The 16,700-nt window shown below is 41.1% G+C and overlaps 3 protein-coding genes across 3 annotated transcripts; 2 read left to right on the top strand and 1 right to left on the bottom strand.

The window, feature by feature from the left end:
- The first annotated feature begins 904 nt into the window (after nucleotides 1-904).
- tomm5 (translocase of outer mitochondrial membrane 5 homolog (yeast)) lies at nucleotides 905-1,611 on the top strand. The gene is made up of 2 exons (XM_086158460.1): nucleotides 905-1,140; nucleotides 1,419-1,611. The coding sequence occupies exons 1-2, from the start codon at nucleotides 1,020-1,022 to the stop codon at nucleotides 1,451-1,453; spliced, it is 156 nt and encodes a 51-aa protein (XP_086014586.1). The 5' UTR covers nucleotides 905-1,019; the 3' UTR covers nucleotides 1,454-1,611.
- An 897-nt stretch (nucleotides 1,612-2,508) lies between these two features.
- Nucleotides 2,509-5,181, top strand: LOC147227545 (zinc finger and BTB domain-containing protein 5-like). The gene is made up of 2 exons (XM_086158457.1): nucleotides 2,509-2,772; nucleotides 2,876-5,181. The coding sequence occupies exon 2, from the start codon at nucleotides 2,941-2,943 to the stop codon at nucleotides 4,897-4,899; it is 1,959 nt and encodes a 652-aa protein (XP_086014583.1). The 5' UTR covers nucleotides 2,509-2,772; nucleotides 2,876-2,940; the 3' UTR covers nucleotides 4,900-5,181.
- Nucleotides 5,182-5,235: 54 nt separating this feature from the next.
- grhpra (glyoxylate reductase/hydroxypyruvate reductase a) lies at nucleotides 5,236-11,951 on the bottom strand. The gene is made up of 9 exons (XM_086158459.1): nucleotides 11,754-11,951; nucleotides 10,828-10,958; nucleotides 9,697-9,769; nucleotides 9,493-9,609; nucleotides 9,303-9,391; nucleotides 7,212-7,313; nucleotides 6,951-7,086; nucleotides 5,862-5,992; nucleotides 5,236-5,780 (listed from the first exon to the last, which is right to left on the bottom strand). The coding sequence occupies exons 1-9, from the start codon at nucleotides 11,837-11,839 to the stop codon at nucleotides 5,659-5,661; spliced, it is 987 nt and encodes a 328-aa protein (XP_086014585.1). The 5' UTR covers nucleotides 11,840-11,951; the 3' UTR covers nucleotides 5,236-5,658.
- Between the last annotated feature and the right edge of the window lie 4,749 nt (nucleotides 11,952-16,700).

Genomic DNA, 16,700 nt, shown 5'->3' with positions numbered 1-16,700 from the left:
GCAGGGATTGATTTGATAAATTCATTCTAATTTCAATCGCCCTGTTGTAGTTTTTCCCCTCAAAAAATACAAACAAAACTACAATATGAATTATTTCTAAATAAGCATTGTTTTTATTATGCACAGGGATTGATTTGATAAATTCATTTTAATTTTAATCACCCTGTTGAAGTTTTTCCCATCAAAAAAAAACTACAAGTGAAATAAACTACAAGATGAATTATTTCTGCATAAAATTGAATGATATTCCTTGTAATAAACGCAAGGATTGATTAGAAAAATTACGTCCGATTTTAATCGTCTTATTGTAGTTTTCCCCCTCAAAAATAACAGAAAAACCACAAGTGGAACAAACTAAAAGATGAGTTATTTATTGATAAGCATTCTTTGTATTATGCACAGGGATGGATTAGAAAAATTAATTGTAATTTTAATCACCTAGTTGTAGATCCCTCCCTCAAAAACGACACCTTAAACAAACTACATGATGATTTTTTTTCTAGATACACTTTCTTTGTAATATGCGCAGGGATTCATCTGACAAATTGATTCCTACTTTAATCGCCCCGTTGTAGTTTTGTCCCTCAAAAACTACAAAAAAACTACAAGCGGAACAAACAATAAGATGAATTACTACTGACTAAACGGGCTAGCTTCCGCGCACGTTTTGCTATGTGGGTCTCTACCGTACACAGAAATAACGTTTTAGTCTCTTTGACCCCGGGCATTTTTGGTTTATTTGCTAAGTGAGCCTTTTCCACTAATTTATTAGTTTACTCTTCCAGTTATTGCCTTATTTATAATAAATTCCTCATTTGTTTGTCGTGGATCAACCTGTCAGATGCCTCCGTGCGGTTTGTCCCTCTGTGGACACCGTAGTTTCTCCTAGCTACTTCCTGTACGTACTTCCGGTAAGGATGGCTACTGTACGTACTTCCGGTAAGGATAGCTAGCTGTCCATGCTTCAAAAACGTTGAAACCAGCCAGAAGACAATACTTAATTAAATCCGACAGCGACGATGTTCAAGCTGGAAGGACTCGGGCCAAAGATGGACCCAGAAGAGATGAAAAAGAAGATGAGACAAGATGTCATCTCGTCTCTACGGAACTTTCTTATTTATGTGGCGCTCCTCCGAGCTAGTGAGTGGACTGGTGACATTGCCATTTTGCTAAAACATAAACAACCACGGGATCCAGTACACGTTTTCTATCTTAGAGATTTTATTCGTATGAAAGCAGTTGCATTTCGTAGCGTATCCTCTCCAAAAATGAAGGTTTTTGAATATTCCATACCCAACATTGCGTCCAAGGACATGTATGTTCGTGCATTGAATCAATGCTAACAGTTCTAGCTATACAGATAATGGTGTGTGTTTTCCATTCATGGCCTTAAAATGAATCAAAAATTTTATTTACAGCTCCATACGTCTTGAAAAAGCTGGACAGTATATGAGAGGAGGAGCCAACCCCCCGTATCCCCACCATGCACTGTGTTTACAGCATCAGAGAACATCATCTTCATCATGTGGACCATCTCTGGGAGACAGGCTGGAACTTTACGACACATTACGAAGAAAACCAGCGATCTGTCCAGCTCTGCTCCATTTCTCATTTTAGTTCAGTCAATTATTTCAAAAAGAATTAATTCTTGGTAAAGGAAGTTGTGATCTTTGTTTTATGCAATGTTGCTCACTGTGTCCAACAATATCTGTAAATCACGTTGGGTTAAAAATGTGACAGTGTGATCAACAGCTGTAAGAGTGGTACATCACTGTCCATGGAATAAAACCATCACTACAATAAGGGTTTCAGTTTGTAAGGGAAACTGAAATTGTGAGATTACCTTCAAATATTTTATACTCTGTTGTAGATGTGTCCAAAAGTCCTATTTTTTCACTCATCCTGATTTCGTGATGCGCTGCTCTATGTCAAATATTATCCGGAGTGATTTTGTATTGATTGCATTGTCAGAAACCCAAGTATTTTACAAAGACCTGTGCCAAGGGACTTTGATGGTGTACAAAAAAAAAAGATTATGTTGATCCCCAATATGAATAGGTCGTATTAGGGAAGATCAACAAGAGTGTTTAAAAGGTACGGAAAAGGCACGTCTTATGCAGAATCCATGGGATAAAGCAACTGACAATTTCCATAGAATCCAGTTTCACAAACATTTAATGTCCAGATAAGATTGTTTTAGGATAATCTCAAAATATATTTTCAGTTTTATTTAACTACGTTAAATACTTTCACCCAGACGGACGGTAATTTGAAAACACCATTGTAGAAATCCAGAGGGGAAACCTCAATGCAGCTAAAACTAAAAAAAAACTCATTAATAAGAAGTACTGCTGTAAATATACCACTTATGTTAATAGAAATTTCCATGAACTATCATCTGAGTGAAGCCAAAAGCGCTGAAAATAAGATTGTCATTTCGCCCCCTGGTCACATCGAAGTGAGGACTTGCACTTGCATCCCTCCACCACTAGGGGGCGCTGTTGCGCCGGGAGCGGGATGTGCTGACAACGGACCGAGGCGTCGACGTTGCGGGCGGCGGAGTTACCGATCTGAAAGAGCAATGATAGCGGAGGTGCCACGAATCCCGCATACGGATGCCACTTTTCGGCGCTGAGGAAGCTGTAGCCCCGCGGTGATCGGACAGCCCGTGGATGCGGATGCTTGAGAGGCAGACGCGTCTCCATTGTCCCTGCAGGTTCAGGCCCGCCGGTCCTCCAGAGCATCTGCAAACAATGAAGGAGCGCATCTGATGTGAGACTTCTACATCGCTTTTTACGAGAGAATTCCTTTAGATTCACACATATTTATTTGCTCAAAACTTATTCCCTTTTATGTGATTTTATATTCCCACCAGCATTTTCCATCCAGGGGATCACAAACATTAATCTCAATATATAATCTGATAGCGACCGACCAGCTATGGACTTTCCGGGTCATTTCCAGCATATTTTCCAGCAGCTTAACCTCCAGCGCCTCCACGCACAGCTGTGTGATTGCGTGGTGGTGGTTGGAGGGCAAAAATTCCAGGCTCACCGCTCCATCCTCTCGGCGTGCAGCTCTCACTTCAGGGCTCTGCTGAGCTCCAGCGACGGCGGCGATGAAGTTGGGGGGCTCGATAAAGGAACGGCATGGGGTCCCAGCGTGATGGCGCTTGACCCCGAGGTAGTGACCCCGGAGGCCTTCGCCACCCTGCTTGACATGATTTACACATCTACCCTGTCATTGGGTGCCTCCAATGTGATGGACGTGCTGTTGGCGGCCTCGCACCTGCACCTCAACGCTGTGGTCAAAGCCTGCAAGCTCCACCTGTCCAGGAAAAACTTCCCAGCCTTGCCACCTAAAGGCTGGAGGATGCTGCAGCAACAGCGGCCGCCGGCCATCATATCTGGGGCGGAGCGGGAGCTGTGCGACGAGGGAGTGGAGGTGAGTCAGTCGGGCGGGACGGATGACGAGGAGGTCACCTGGCGAGCCCGTGGCGAGCAGATCCCGGCGACGTCTTTAAGCCACAAGAGGAAGTCAAACGAGGACCCGTGCGGCGGCAGGAAGAGATCCGGTCAAATGCTCGCCGCGTGCGGAAGCACCGGCAACCCGGAGGGGAGAGGTGAGGAGCTGCTGGCCTCAGAACGCCTGACGTCTGCGGACGAGCTTTGGGAGAACCAAGGCAAGAAGGAGACGGAGGAGAAATACGAAGCGACCAAGGGCGAGGCGGAGGAGTTCCAGCTGCCGAGCCAGTCGGACGGCGGCGCCGGAGCCGCGTGGGAGACGGGCGGCGATCCCGACGGGGACGCCGTCGTGAAAGTGAAGGTGGGAGATGAGGGAGACGACACGCAGATGGTGATGATTGAGGTCAAAAAGGAAAATTTGAGCTCCTGTTTTCAAGACGTGACCACTTTAGCCAGCGATGCGACGGAATCGCCCAAAGAGTCCACGCGTCCGACGGAGAAGCCAGCGAGTGTTGAGCAAAGTGCATCGGCCGGTCCAAAAGGGGGGGATTTGCAATCGCAGCTGTGCTCGGATCTTTCTGAGAGAGAGGTCGGAGACGCGGGTGAGGGATCCGTAGATGGCGACGGCCTGGACGGCCTGTCAGAACTAGCCTTTTCCTGCTTCCTCAATCCCGGTGGTGAGACTGAAATGGGAGCTCTGGAGGAAGAAGACGACAGTCTTTCCAGCCTCACTGCTGCAGCTGCTGCCGCCGCCAGTGAAGCTCCTGCAGCTCCTGGAGATGAAAACCAAATGTGTCAAAACTCTTCTTCTTCTTCTCAAGCCTCCGATCCGACCTCCTCCCTCGCCTTCCCGGTGACTTCGGTCCCTTTGCAACAGCTTCTTCCGACACAGAGCCCTAATTTCAGCGACGCGTTCATCCTCCAGCCGGCCCAGAGCTCCCTAGCGGGGATCTTCAGCAACGTCAATCCAGGACTGAGTCTGGAAGCTTCCCTCCTGCAGCCTTGCAAGGCCAGCAAAAGCAGGGGAACGGGCGGATCGAGCGGCACGGCCTTTCGTCGCATCGCCCCCAAAGTGTCGCCAGGAGGCGAGGCGGAACCTCCGTCCTCCTCCGGGTCGGCGGGGGAGTACGCGGATCCCCAGCCTCTGACCAGAGCTTCGGAGGACGTCTTGTCAAAGTGCAAGAAAGCGGCTGCTGAAGACCATGTCCTGCTTGTGCAAGGGGAGAAGAAGTACGCTTGCAAAATTTGCTGTAAGACGTTCATGAACCTCACCGACTGTAAGAAACACATCCGCGTCCACACGGGGGAGAAGCCTTATCCTTGTCCGAAGTGCGGAAAACGCTTCAGCCAGTCCTCCCATCTTTACAAGCACTCAAAGAACGCTACCTGTCTAAACTGGCGAGAGGAACATTTATTTCAGGAAGCCCTGCACTGACTCGATGGGAGTTTGCTCTGCTGACGGAATTTTTTTTTTTTTTTTTTAACTTTTTAAAAATCTAAATCATGACTGAAACCAGTCTGTTCTGTTTTTGTTGAAAGCTGATATTTAATTTAATTATTTATAGTATAAATCACATCCTTGCTAAGGGTTTTAATTTATTGACTTGGGTCTGAAGGGGGAGCATAAAAAAAACTTGAAAAAGAGAAAAAGGTTTTATGTTTGCTTAGAATGATATCAAAGTGAGTGGATGCCAAATAAAGCATTTTATATTTTTTATTGCTTTGAGGTTTTGTTTTTGCATAGCGGCTTCAAACGCACCACGCATTCAAATTTAAAACAAATAGATTTTTAATCTTCTGCAAACAATATCACGACAGCGGTGCTGACGTAACGGTTAGACGCGCAAAGCACGGAGTGTCGTTTCATCCACATCATGAAAAATAGCAAAGAGGAAAAGGGCGTCTTTACAACGGATTAATTCTAAACAATACTTTAAGTTAATCATAACTGTTTTCTCACCCGAGAAGCTCCTTCAGTTGAGTGGAAAAAAAAAAAAAAAACAGAGCGAATCCAGTTGCTGGGATAAGATTTCACCACGACTGCCATAATCTTGACGACCCAGAACCTTGACAGACTTCTAAACAATATTAATACAGAAGTGTTCATAGTTTTGATGCTGATGAATGCGTGTAAATCCCAGACGGGGAATTTGACTTGTTTCTGTTAAAAAGCACGGCGGATTCATTTCAAGGTCTAGAATTTAAGTTCGGCCGGCATGTCTGCGTCCCGCAAACCGCCCAGCATGTTTTGGGCGGTGAGGGCAGCCATGCAGCCTCTTGTGGAGTAGGTGGCGCTGCCGATGTGCGGCAACACAACTGCAAGGTGAAAGAAAACAGGAGTAGTGACTAAAAAAGGCGCTCTAAATCTTAAAATGCTGGCAAATTCATTTCGCTCACCGCAGTTCTTGAGTGTAAGCAGGGGGTGGTCTGTGGGAAGGGGCTCAGGTGTTGTGACATCCAGGCCAGCAGCAGCAATCTCTCCACTGGTCAGAGCTTCATACAGATCCTCCTGGTTCACCACAGCACCCCTAAAAAACACAAAACGCAGTTTCATCCTCTTGTATTAATAGGACATATATATACTGCTCAAAAAAATAAAGGGAACACTTGAACAACACAATGTAACTCCAAGTCAATCCCACTTGTGTGAAATCATAGTGTCCACTCAGGAAGCAACACAGATTCATTTTGACTTGTTTTAAGGACATTACATCAAAGCTGGATCAGCCTGGAGTTTGGTTTTACACTTTAATTTTAAGTGTGATTCCTAATCCAGACCTCCATGGGTTGATACAATTGATTTCCATTGATCATTTTTGTGTGATTTTGTTGTCAGCACATTCAACTGTGTAAAGAGCAAAGTATTTCATAAGAATATTTCATTCATTTAGATCTAGGATGTGTTTTTTAAGTGTTCCCTTTATTTTTTTGAGCAGTATATATATATATATATATAAACATGGACACACACAGTTATTTTTTTTATTGCAGAATTCCACCAGCTTATTTTTCAGAGAGGACTTTCCGGATGTCAAGTAGCTGTTATTTGTGAGACCAAATTAAACATATTTCGTCCGATCATTTTGCGTATTGATAAATTGATAATCCAAATTGAACTGGCTCAAGCATCGTTACAAAATACACGTCTTAATTTTAAAAAGTAAGATTACGCAAGATTATCCATTTCAGAATTTGAAAAACAAAACGTGATATTTTGTATATATCATTACGTTGCCTATCCCAGCTAGCACTTAAAATGTATTTGCTAATATTGTGGAGAATTGAAAGAATTTTATATTTTTAAACTCAAATTTCAGGTTGGGTTTACCAGTAAATGTGAATCAAAGAGGGAAAGTTTGGAAGAAAAAAAAAATGTGCCAAATAATGAACAACGCGATCTCGATGTATTTGTCCGTTTCCAGTCCGCTGCTGTTGGTGCAACGGGCATTGTAACATCTCCTTCTGCTTTGGAGACAGGACGTCTACCTGCTTGAGTTGACTAAAATTCCAGTTTTTTTCATCCTCCGGAAAAACTCCTTGTCACACAGACCCTGGGTCTCTGGTGTCAGAGAACAGGACAAAATAACAAAGTCGCTCTCGGACACGAGCGTGTCTCGGGAAACTGCAAGACACGGAGAAGGAAAAGGAGAACTTTTATCCGTAAACGACCAAAACAACTTATTTGACTCTTGTACTTTGTATTTACACTGTTTGATTAACAATGGTGGTTTCGTTCATTTCTCTTACCAAACTGTGCATTCACCTCGGCGGCATATGGCTTCTCCGTTCTCCCCGAGTACAGCAACCGCTTCACTCCAAAAGGCACAATTCTGCGAGCGATGGCCATACCTGAGAGCAAAACAGCGTGGGGTTTGAGCGAAACAATCTTTATAGCAGAAAATTGCCACTGCGAATCCACAGAGGCGAAACAGGAAATCTCGTGAGATGCTAATGCTGCGGCGCGACGGCAAATAAAGCAAACACAATGATTCCCACTGAGCTGCCATAAAGACCGTAACCTGCACAGCCGCAGGACCGATAGAGGAAATCGCTTAAGACGCTGATGCTGCGGTGCAACAGCGGATCAGGCAAACAGAAAAAGCCTTCTTCTTCCTGTCCTTTCGGCTTTTCCCTTCAGGGGTCGCCACAGCGAATCAACCTCCTCCATCTAACGCCATTCTCTGGATCCTCCTCTCTCACACCAACTGCCTTCATGCCCTCTTACACTTCTCTCACGATTCTCGGCTCCTCCTATACCAGGGGTCGGCAACCCGCGGCTCCGAGTGGCTTGGGAAAATAAATTATAAATATTTGTATTTCATTTGTGTTAATTCCTTTTTTAACTTAGTTCTAAGTTGGAAGATTATTGTGATCTTGAAATGTTAAATAAAATTATATTTATTATTTTTCGCCACTCAAAATAACGTCACACTGGCGGAAGCCCGCCGGCCGGTAAAGTCTCGATTTGCAGATGCTGTGCGCAGAAGTTCGGGAGCAGAAGTGCCATAAACCAGGTAAAATAAATATTTATGAAGATATTTTGCAAATATTTATTTTTCATTGTTTACTGACTCAGTGATTTTTTTTCCCGATTTATTTTTAAAATTCAGGTCAAGGCTCCGCTACACGCTCTGAAAGCCCAAAGCTCAAAAAAATGAGTTCATTACATAAATAAAATTTAATTTTCTCCGTAATAATTTGTGAATATCAGAAGCAACACACTTCACACTTGTTTATACAAAGTGTAAAGGTAATAAAAAGCAATATATACAGTGGTACCTTTATTTTAGACGTCAAAAAGTAATTGCGGCTCCCAGTGTTTCCTTTTCCGAGGAAACCGGGTCCAAATGGCTCTTTGGGGTTTTTCAGGTTGCCGACCCCTGGCCAGGCCAGTCGAAGTGTTGTTGGGCAAGACATTGAACCCCTAAACGCTCCCTTGGTGCTGCTCGATGGCTGCCAAGTGCTCATGGTTCATCCATGATGGGCTAAATGTAGAGAGGAATTTCCCACAAGGGATTAATAAAGTATAATAAAATTAAAAAGAAATCAAAAATCCCTATCCCTCCTCTGTGCATGACCAGACCATCTCAGTCTGGCTTCTCTGACCTTCTCTCCAAAACATCTAACATGATGGACTCGTTCCCGATCCTATACTTCCAAATCACTCCCAAAGAGAACCTCAACACCTTCATCTCTGCAACCTCCAGCCCTGCTTCCTGTCCTCTCTTCAATGTCACTGTCTCCAAACCATACAGCATCGCTGGTCTCTCCACTGTCCTTTCATTTTGTCAGATTTTCTTCTGTTTACCTCTGATGCTTTTCTCCACCCATTCCAACCTGCTTGAACGTGTTTCTTCAACTCATTTCCCACACTCTCCATTACTCTGGACAGTTGACCCAAAGTACTCAAAACCCCTCGCGTTCTTTATCTCCACTTCCTGTAGCTTCATCGTTCCACTCTCACTACAAATCACAATGTCGTCTGCAAACATGGAGATTTCTGTCTAACCTCATCTCATCTGTCAGCCTGTCCATCACCACTTTAAACAAGAAGAAGGGGCTCAGAGCTGATCCCTGATGGAGTCCCACGTCAACCTTGAACTTCTCTCACAGCTGGCATACATGTCCTGCACCAGCCACTCCAGACTTTCTTATATAACGTAATTCATCTCTTGGCACCCTGTTGTAGGCTTTTTCTCAATCGACCCCTGACCTTCTCTGTACTTTTCTACCGCATTCTGAAAGCAAATACTGCATCTGTATTTCTCTTTCTGAGCACGAAACCATACTGTGGCTCACAAATGCTGACTTCTGATAACCGAAACAGAAAAGCCTTACCGATGCGCCCCAATCCGATGATTCCCACTGTGCTGTCAGTAAGTCCGTAACCGCACAGCCACAGGGGTTTCCAGGAGCTCCATCCGCCACTGACAAGACAACATCGAGACCATTACGTCACGGTAAAACATAATGTAAAAATATCATCATAACATACAACTGTTGAGGTGTGTTAACGGCCACAACTGACTTTTTGACTTCCTCCAATCCTTCAGGCAACCTGCGAGCCGTGGCCAGCAGCAGGGCCATAGTCAGCTCTGCTGTGGCATCGGACAGGATATCTGGAGTGTATCCCACTCGTATGCCGCTGTCAAGAAAAGTTATCTAGATTAGAAATCATGCGAGAGATTAGAAAACCGCGAGGGGTGTTGATATGACATTTGATGCGACCTACCGTTTTTTTATTTCATCAAGAGCCAAGTGGTCGTATCCGACGGAGAGGGTGCTGATAACCTTTAGATTGGGCCCTGAAAATCAGAAGGACGTACGCAGAAAGATTTTAATAAAGGTTGATAAATCACGACTTTTCTAATATCAGTTGGCTGAAAATAGAGTTTTGGTTTGCATAAAGTCGGCTTACAGAATAAATCAAACTACAACTCTGACATTCATAAGTTTCTGAGGTAACTCATTTTTTTTCCTCTTTTTCTGTATTTTATATCCCTACTATGAGGAAATCTGATGATTTGTATCAGACTTGCATCAGATTATGACATCATGTTTAACTGCATTCACTGTTATTGAGCTACAGTTCTGCACCAGGGTGGGTTGAGCAGTTGACTGAATAAAGTGTAATTGCACATCCACAGTAGGTTGCAGTGGCGCACTCATTGTCAGAGAGTGCGCAGAGTATCAGCTGTAGGGTGTAGGTCTTCGAAAGCTAAGACGAGGAAATATGACGAAGCGTATGTCCCATTTGGTTTCATCGTGGCTTCAGTAGGAGACGAAGAAAGACCGTTCTATTTTTTTGTTTTGTATTTTAAAAAAAATTTCCTGAATTAATGTTGCTCATCAATTTGAATTTCATATTATTTTATTTATTGATTTTATTTTATTTCATTTTTCAGTATCAAGCGGTTCAGTCGGTCAAAAAATGTTTACAGTTTAAAAAAATATTAAATTTTTTTACATTACATTTAAATCTTTTCTGTAATAGACTAAAAAACACTGTTAATAAAGTTATTCTTTGTTGCAAGTTGATCTTAAGCTCTTTCTTTTTTTCTTTTCTTGAGTGTTAATAAGAATACAATGTTATGCAGAGGTGTACATACAACAATTCTATAGATTAACAATACTATTTATAATTGCAGTGGAGAGCTGGAGGGTGCGAAATGTTTTCTCCTTCCCAGGGGCGGCGTAACAGAATATAATTGAGAAGAACTTGGTTAAATGAATTCTCTATTCTGAACAAGGACGTTCCTTGAATTACGACTGAAGAATATTAATTATACCTGAATGTAAAAGACAATCACAATGACCGACAGATCACTTCTACACAACAGCGGCATCATGGAAGTATCAGTACCTGCAGCATCCAGCACCTCAGCATCTATCTTATCGCTGAGCAGACACAGGAGACCGTGGGCGCCTCGGACCCCTTTCAGGAGCTCTTCTCGCGTCACGGGTTCGTCCGAATCCCACAAACTCACATCACACCTGTTTCACAGGAACACAGATATTTTATTAAAACAACATATTAATAAAAAAAAAAGGCACGATTCACAAGCACGCAGAAAAGCTGTGGAGACAAGCAGATGTGGAAAGGCATTCAAATTCCCTTTCAGTTTCAATAAAAGACAGGTGTAACACTTAATAACATTAAAAAGGACAACTGGAGAGAATATGTGTGTGCGAATGAGAGGAACTCAGGAAGAACGGTGAGGGTACGGGGAGTGGTGATCAAGAAGTTGGATTTCAAGTAGTTAGGGTCCACAGTCCAGAGCGACGGAGTGTGGAAAAGAGATGAAGATATATGTTCAAGCAGGTTGGAATGAGAGGAGAAAAGTGAGATAGGAGACTATCAGCCAGAATGAAAGGAAAGATGGAGGAGACAGGGGGGAGATTCTCTACAGGCAGTGACAAGGACCAAATGACTGGGGGCAGAGCTGGAAGTCACAGAGATGGAGATGTTAAGGTTCTCTTTGGAAACCTCAACACCTTTTATATTAGTTGACAGATACTGGAATTAGAAGAAAGGCGAAGACCAAAGAGAAGATTTATGGAAGAAGTAAGAGAGGACATCAAGCTAGTTGGTGTGAGAGAGGAGGATACAGAGAGTAGGGTTAGATGGACATGGTTGATTCGCTGTGGCAACCCCTGAAGGGAAAAGCTAAAAGGAGAAGAAGAAGAAGAAAAAGGACAAGTGTGGAAGAGTCTTCAAGGAGAGCAAAAAAGTTGAGTTTATAACAGCTGTCAAGGCGAAACCTCCAGGGAAGGTTAACTGCTGCTTACAGCCCAGATGACGACAGGATCTTCATCCCCTCCTGCGGGATGCGTCTCGTCACGAAAACCTTCATGAGCTTTTCAACTGCTTGCATCTCACTCCCACGGACACGGGGAATCTCGGACACCCCTCGGACATAGAACAGAGAATTCAGACGGGATGAACTTTCCGCATCAGCGGCGCTTCGTGCAGAACTCTATTTAACATTTCTGTTAATATCCGGGTCGACCCGGCTATGACCCGGAAGTGGCTGTTGTTTTGACGTTTGTGCGCCTGCGCAGAATCACTTCCGAGCCATGCGGGTCAGAGGTCGATATCGTAAAAAAAATGTATATTTTATTCTATTTTATTAGTTTTGGACGCATAATGACTTTTCTATTCTATTCGTTTCAGAGAGTGTAAAAAATAAAGTCACATTGAAGTTAAGTTATGTGTTTGCATTCGTCCAAGAGGCCGTATAAATACATTTTCCTATGTTTATTCAAATGTGAGCGATATGACTGAAAGAAAAATAATTTTTTCATTCATTTTCAAATGTTTTTTTTTTTTTATTTTACTTTATCATTTTTTATTTATTTAAATAACTGTAAGTAATTTTCCCATGCAAGGCTTCCCTTTTCTCTCCTTTAAGACTTTTATCAAAACTTAAATCGTGACTGAAACCGAGTCTGAACATATTTGTTTATGATCATTAAAGCTGCTAACTGATATGTTATGTAATATTAAACATTCTCATACTTGCTTGATCAATTGAATTTTGTCTGAAGGGATTGCACACAAAAAAACACAAGATTAAAAAGGTTTATGTTTCTCTTGAATGATACCAAAGTCAGTTTATACCAAATAAAGCACTTTGTATTTTTATTGCGTTGAGCTTTTTTTTTTTTTCCCACATTGAGGCTTTTAACACAGGATACATTAAGATTAAAAAAAAAAAAAAAAAAAAAACCTTTATTTATTCCTCTGAAAAATGTTCATGGCCAGAGTGCTGGCATGGCAGTTTACAACTGATGTGCGACGTGTCATTTCTTGCAAGCACTTCATTTGCAGGAGAAATAGGTCGCCCTGCATTCACGTCACTACGACACTGAAGAAAAGGGGGTTGTCTTTACACTAGACAAACTTTCAACAGTGCCCTTTACCATAACTTTTTTCCTCATCCAGTAAATCCAAATTCTGACAGAACTTGAAAATCATTTCACATCTTGCCGTAGCAGCTGAAACTGTTTAATTTCTTGAGAAAATTTGCCCTTTCATCCGAGAAGCTCCTTTAGTTGAGTGGGAAAAACTAAGCAAGTGCAGTTAGATAAGATTATACAATGAATACCATCATCTGGATAACCCAAGACCTTCACCTCCTGTGAGGGTCCTGGGTCCTGGAAAAATCTGGACTGATAAATCATGACTTTTCAGATATCAATCGGCTGAAAATAGGGTTTTAGTCTGTGTGCAAGTCTATGGAGTGGGGCTACATAACTGTATTATTCTTCATTGTCTGATGAAGAATATCAGACTTGCTTCTGAGAAATTATAATGTCAAATTTAATTGCGTTCACTGAGATTGAGTCATAGTTCGCATGAAGAGGGAAAAAGGCTCCCGTCTCATCATCCAGTCCCATCATATCCTTTTAAAGATGGGATGTTCGGTATGAACAGGTTTAGATTTCATCAAACTTTTTATTTAACTCTATACTGATAAGCAGATTGGAAAGAAAGATGTACAACTTTAACTCTATCTGACACGTTTATGGATATCCTTGTTTTTGTTTCTGCCATCAGATAGACTCTACAAGGAGTCTAAAAGCAAGAACAAGGAGACTTGCAAACATTTTTGTCTTGCTATCTTCTGTCTTCTGCCTCTCTATTCCTATTTATATTCATATTTATATCCATATTTATTTTCCCTTTTTTGGCATCATAATTGTTTCATTGCTGTGACAAAGGAATTTCCCCTATGGGGATCAATAAAGTTTGTCTTATCATATCTACCTCGTTCTACAAACCCCATTGACTGCAAGCACAGCACAAGAGCCACTTTATTCCTCTTGATTCCTAAAAGTTTCTTTTTCTTAGTTGTGTCTCTATTTATACTTATATTTATTATTCTCTCTTTTTATAATTATTTTACTTTTTTGTTTTTTGACATTATAACTGTTACGCTATTGTGACAAAAGAATTTTGCCTATGGGGATCAATAAAGTTTATCACCAGTTATCATCTATTACTTTCTTAAATCATGACTGTGCAATTATTCACTTACTGCCCTTACTGATTATTTTCTTTTTGTCTGTAAGCCGTCTAGTGTTACTGTCAATTATCATCTCTATTGCTATTTGTCTGGCATGAAGGGAGAGTACAAAGTAAGGATTTCTTTGCAATGTCTGTATCACTACAGGATTGTCTCAGAAAATTAGAATATTGTGATAAAGTTCTTGATCTTCTGTAATGCAATTACAAAAACAAAAATGTCCTACATTCTGGATTTTTTACAAATCAACTGAAATATTGCAAGCCTTTTATTATTTTAATATTGCTGATTATGGCTTACATCATAAGAAAACTCAAAAATCCTATCTCAAAATATTAGAATATCATGAAAAAGTATTTTTTATTTTTCTAATTGCATTACAGAAGATAAAGAAATACTTTTTCACAATATTATAATTTTCTGAGACAGTCCTGTAAATTGTTACAATGTATACAACAATAAAAATCTCGAATCTTAAATCTATCAGTCAATAAAACTTTCGGATTTAACCTGCAACATGTGAGTTAGTGAAACCCATTCATTCATTGACATAAAACTGGACTTGTATTTTGTCCAGTCGCAAAGATGAGCCTAAACAAGAGGTTTCTTAAAAGTGCGAAACAGTAAGCGAATAATGCAAAGTTGTATCGGTTTTAAAACGACGAGAGACGGATTCTACCCATCACTGGCATCATTGCATCAGCAGTACCTGCAGAAAAACGGATAGTAGCCACAATAAATGCCTTTACATCAAACAGCTGCGACACATAAAAAGCACAAATAATAACCTTATAAACTTACAGTATTATTTAGGAAAATGGCAGCATTTTACTCACCAAAATTCTGATCATTTGTACACAAAATCCATCCTCCTTTCTTTCCTCAAATAGAGATGGATTATTCTGTCGTACAGCCTGTGAGCCAGGGGGCACCGGTCGTAGTTTGTGGCTTGAAAATGTGGGACAAATTCTTTTCCTGGTTGTGACAGGTTCGTTAGCTTAGCAGTTGCCCGACCTTTCTTTACTATGTCCAGCTTTTCTTCAAAAGAAAATCGCTTTAACAATATATTAGTAACTAAATCCGTTTCTTTTCCTCCTGCAACCATTGTGGGTTGAAAAAAAACGATATTAAACAAAAAAAACTATATTTCTGTTCGCAGCTTGCTAGTAAGTAACACTTGTCCACTCTCTGATTATCCAATCAGAGGGTGTGAATACGCTGACGTTGCTGACGCCTGCTAGAAGGCTTTGATGGTGCCAACTCAAAATCTGATTGGTTGAAGCAACAACGTCATCAACACTTATTTTTTGCGTCAAGGGCTTGCAGAACCGATTCCCCCACATAGTGAAGTGTCCTTGGGAAAGGCATCGAACTCCGAGTTGCTACTTATTATTTGGTGCAGATTTAAGATTCAAGATTTAAGATTCACAGAGTTTATGTTGGAAATATGTTTCCCTGCACAAACACACACCACAAACGTTCTTATTATGCTGTCCACAGTGAAGCCAAATTGGTAACAATCAATAAATAATAAGGCTGCTATTTCAGCCAGATGTAAAGTTCAGAGAAATGTAAACAGGGCAATGAAATGTAAACCGTATTTTCAGTGTGTGTGTGTTTGAATAATTGAATGCTATCTAGTGTAAAGCACTTTGAAACCGCAGGGTGTGAAAGCAATCCATGAATAAAGACCAAGATTTGTGATAACGCCATCACTTTATTTCACCAGTTGTATAGTGCATCACTCGAGTTGGATGAGAAATCATTTAAAAGGAAAAATGACCTGGAAATTAGGGTAGAAAAAAATATGAGTAATAATGAAAAGAGAGATTTTTTACTGGATATGTTATTAATCGATTTGTATTAATGGCTCGTACCAGGAGGCCCCTTCAGGCCTACAAGGTCACCTTTGCGGTCTATTAAAAATATAACAAGAATGACAAAAAATAACAACAACAATAAATTCACGTCAAGATCTTCTTGTCTTGGCAACTGGACTTGAATTTCTTCACTTGAATACATTTCAGCTTTCATCCCAGAGGCTTCATCAGCTGCCAAGACAAGAAGATTTCGACAAGAATTCACCATGGCTTGTATGACTGAGAACCTCCACAAACAACACCGACATTAATTATTATAATAATAATGACAATTAAAAATAATGCTCATAATAATGACATTTAAAAATAATGCTAACAATGCTAATTACAATTATGCTAATAATGATAACAATGATAATTAATAATTATTGTAATAATAATTCTAAAAATGCTAAAATAATAATGCAACAATAATTATAATGCTAATTAAAATTAAAAAAACAATAATAATAATAGTAACAATGCATGGCCCTTGGAGAAAATGAGTTTGACACCCCTGACATATGGTGTCTGACTGAATGGACACTTGAGTAGATGAATGAATGAATGAATGAATGAATAGTCAAACAGCAGCTGGCAGGAATGAGCTGCGAAATCTCTCCTTCACACACTTGGGGTGAGGGAGTCTGTTGATGCTTGTATCAGCAACTGGATGGTTTCTAGTCATTATAGGCCAAACTTTTAACAGGACTGGGAACCTTCACAAACACGCTTAAAGGATCACACGCCGGCATAATTAATGAATGGGCCCCAATAACTCACATTATGCAGGTTATATTCAATGCATGGTCCAGTGTTATTGACTAATTGAGAAACAAATACAACCA

Source organism: Fistularia commersonii, chromosome 13 (genome assembly GCF_037954325.1).
Source record: "Fistularia commersonii isolate RoL2024-O1a breed Wild chromosome 13, RoL_Fcom_v1.0, whole genome shotgun sequence".
Classification (NCBI taxonomy): Eukaryota; Metazoa; Chordata; class Actinopteri; order Syngnathiformes; family Fistulariidae; genus Fistularia; species Fistularia commersonii.
Note: the sequence above shows the minus strand (reverse complement) of the source record. Positions and strands in the feature narration are given on the sequence as shown.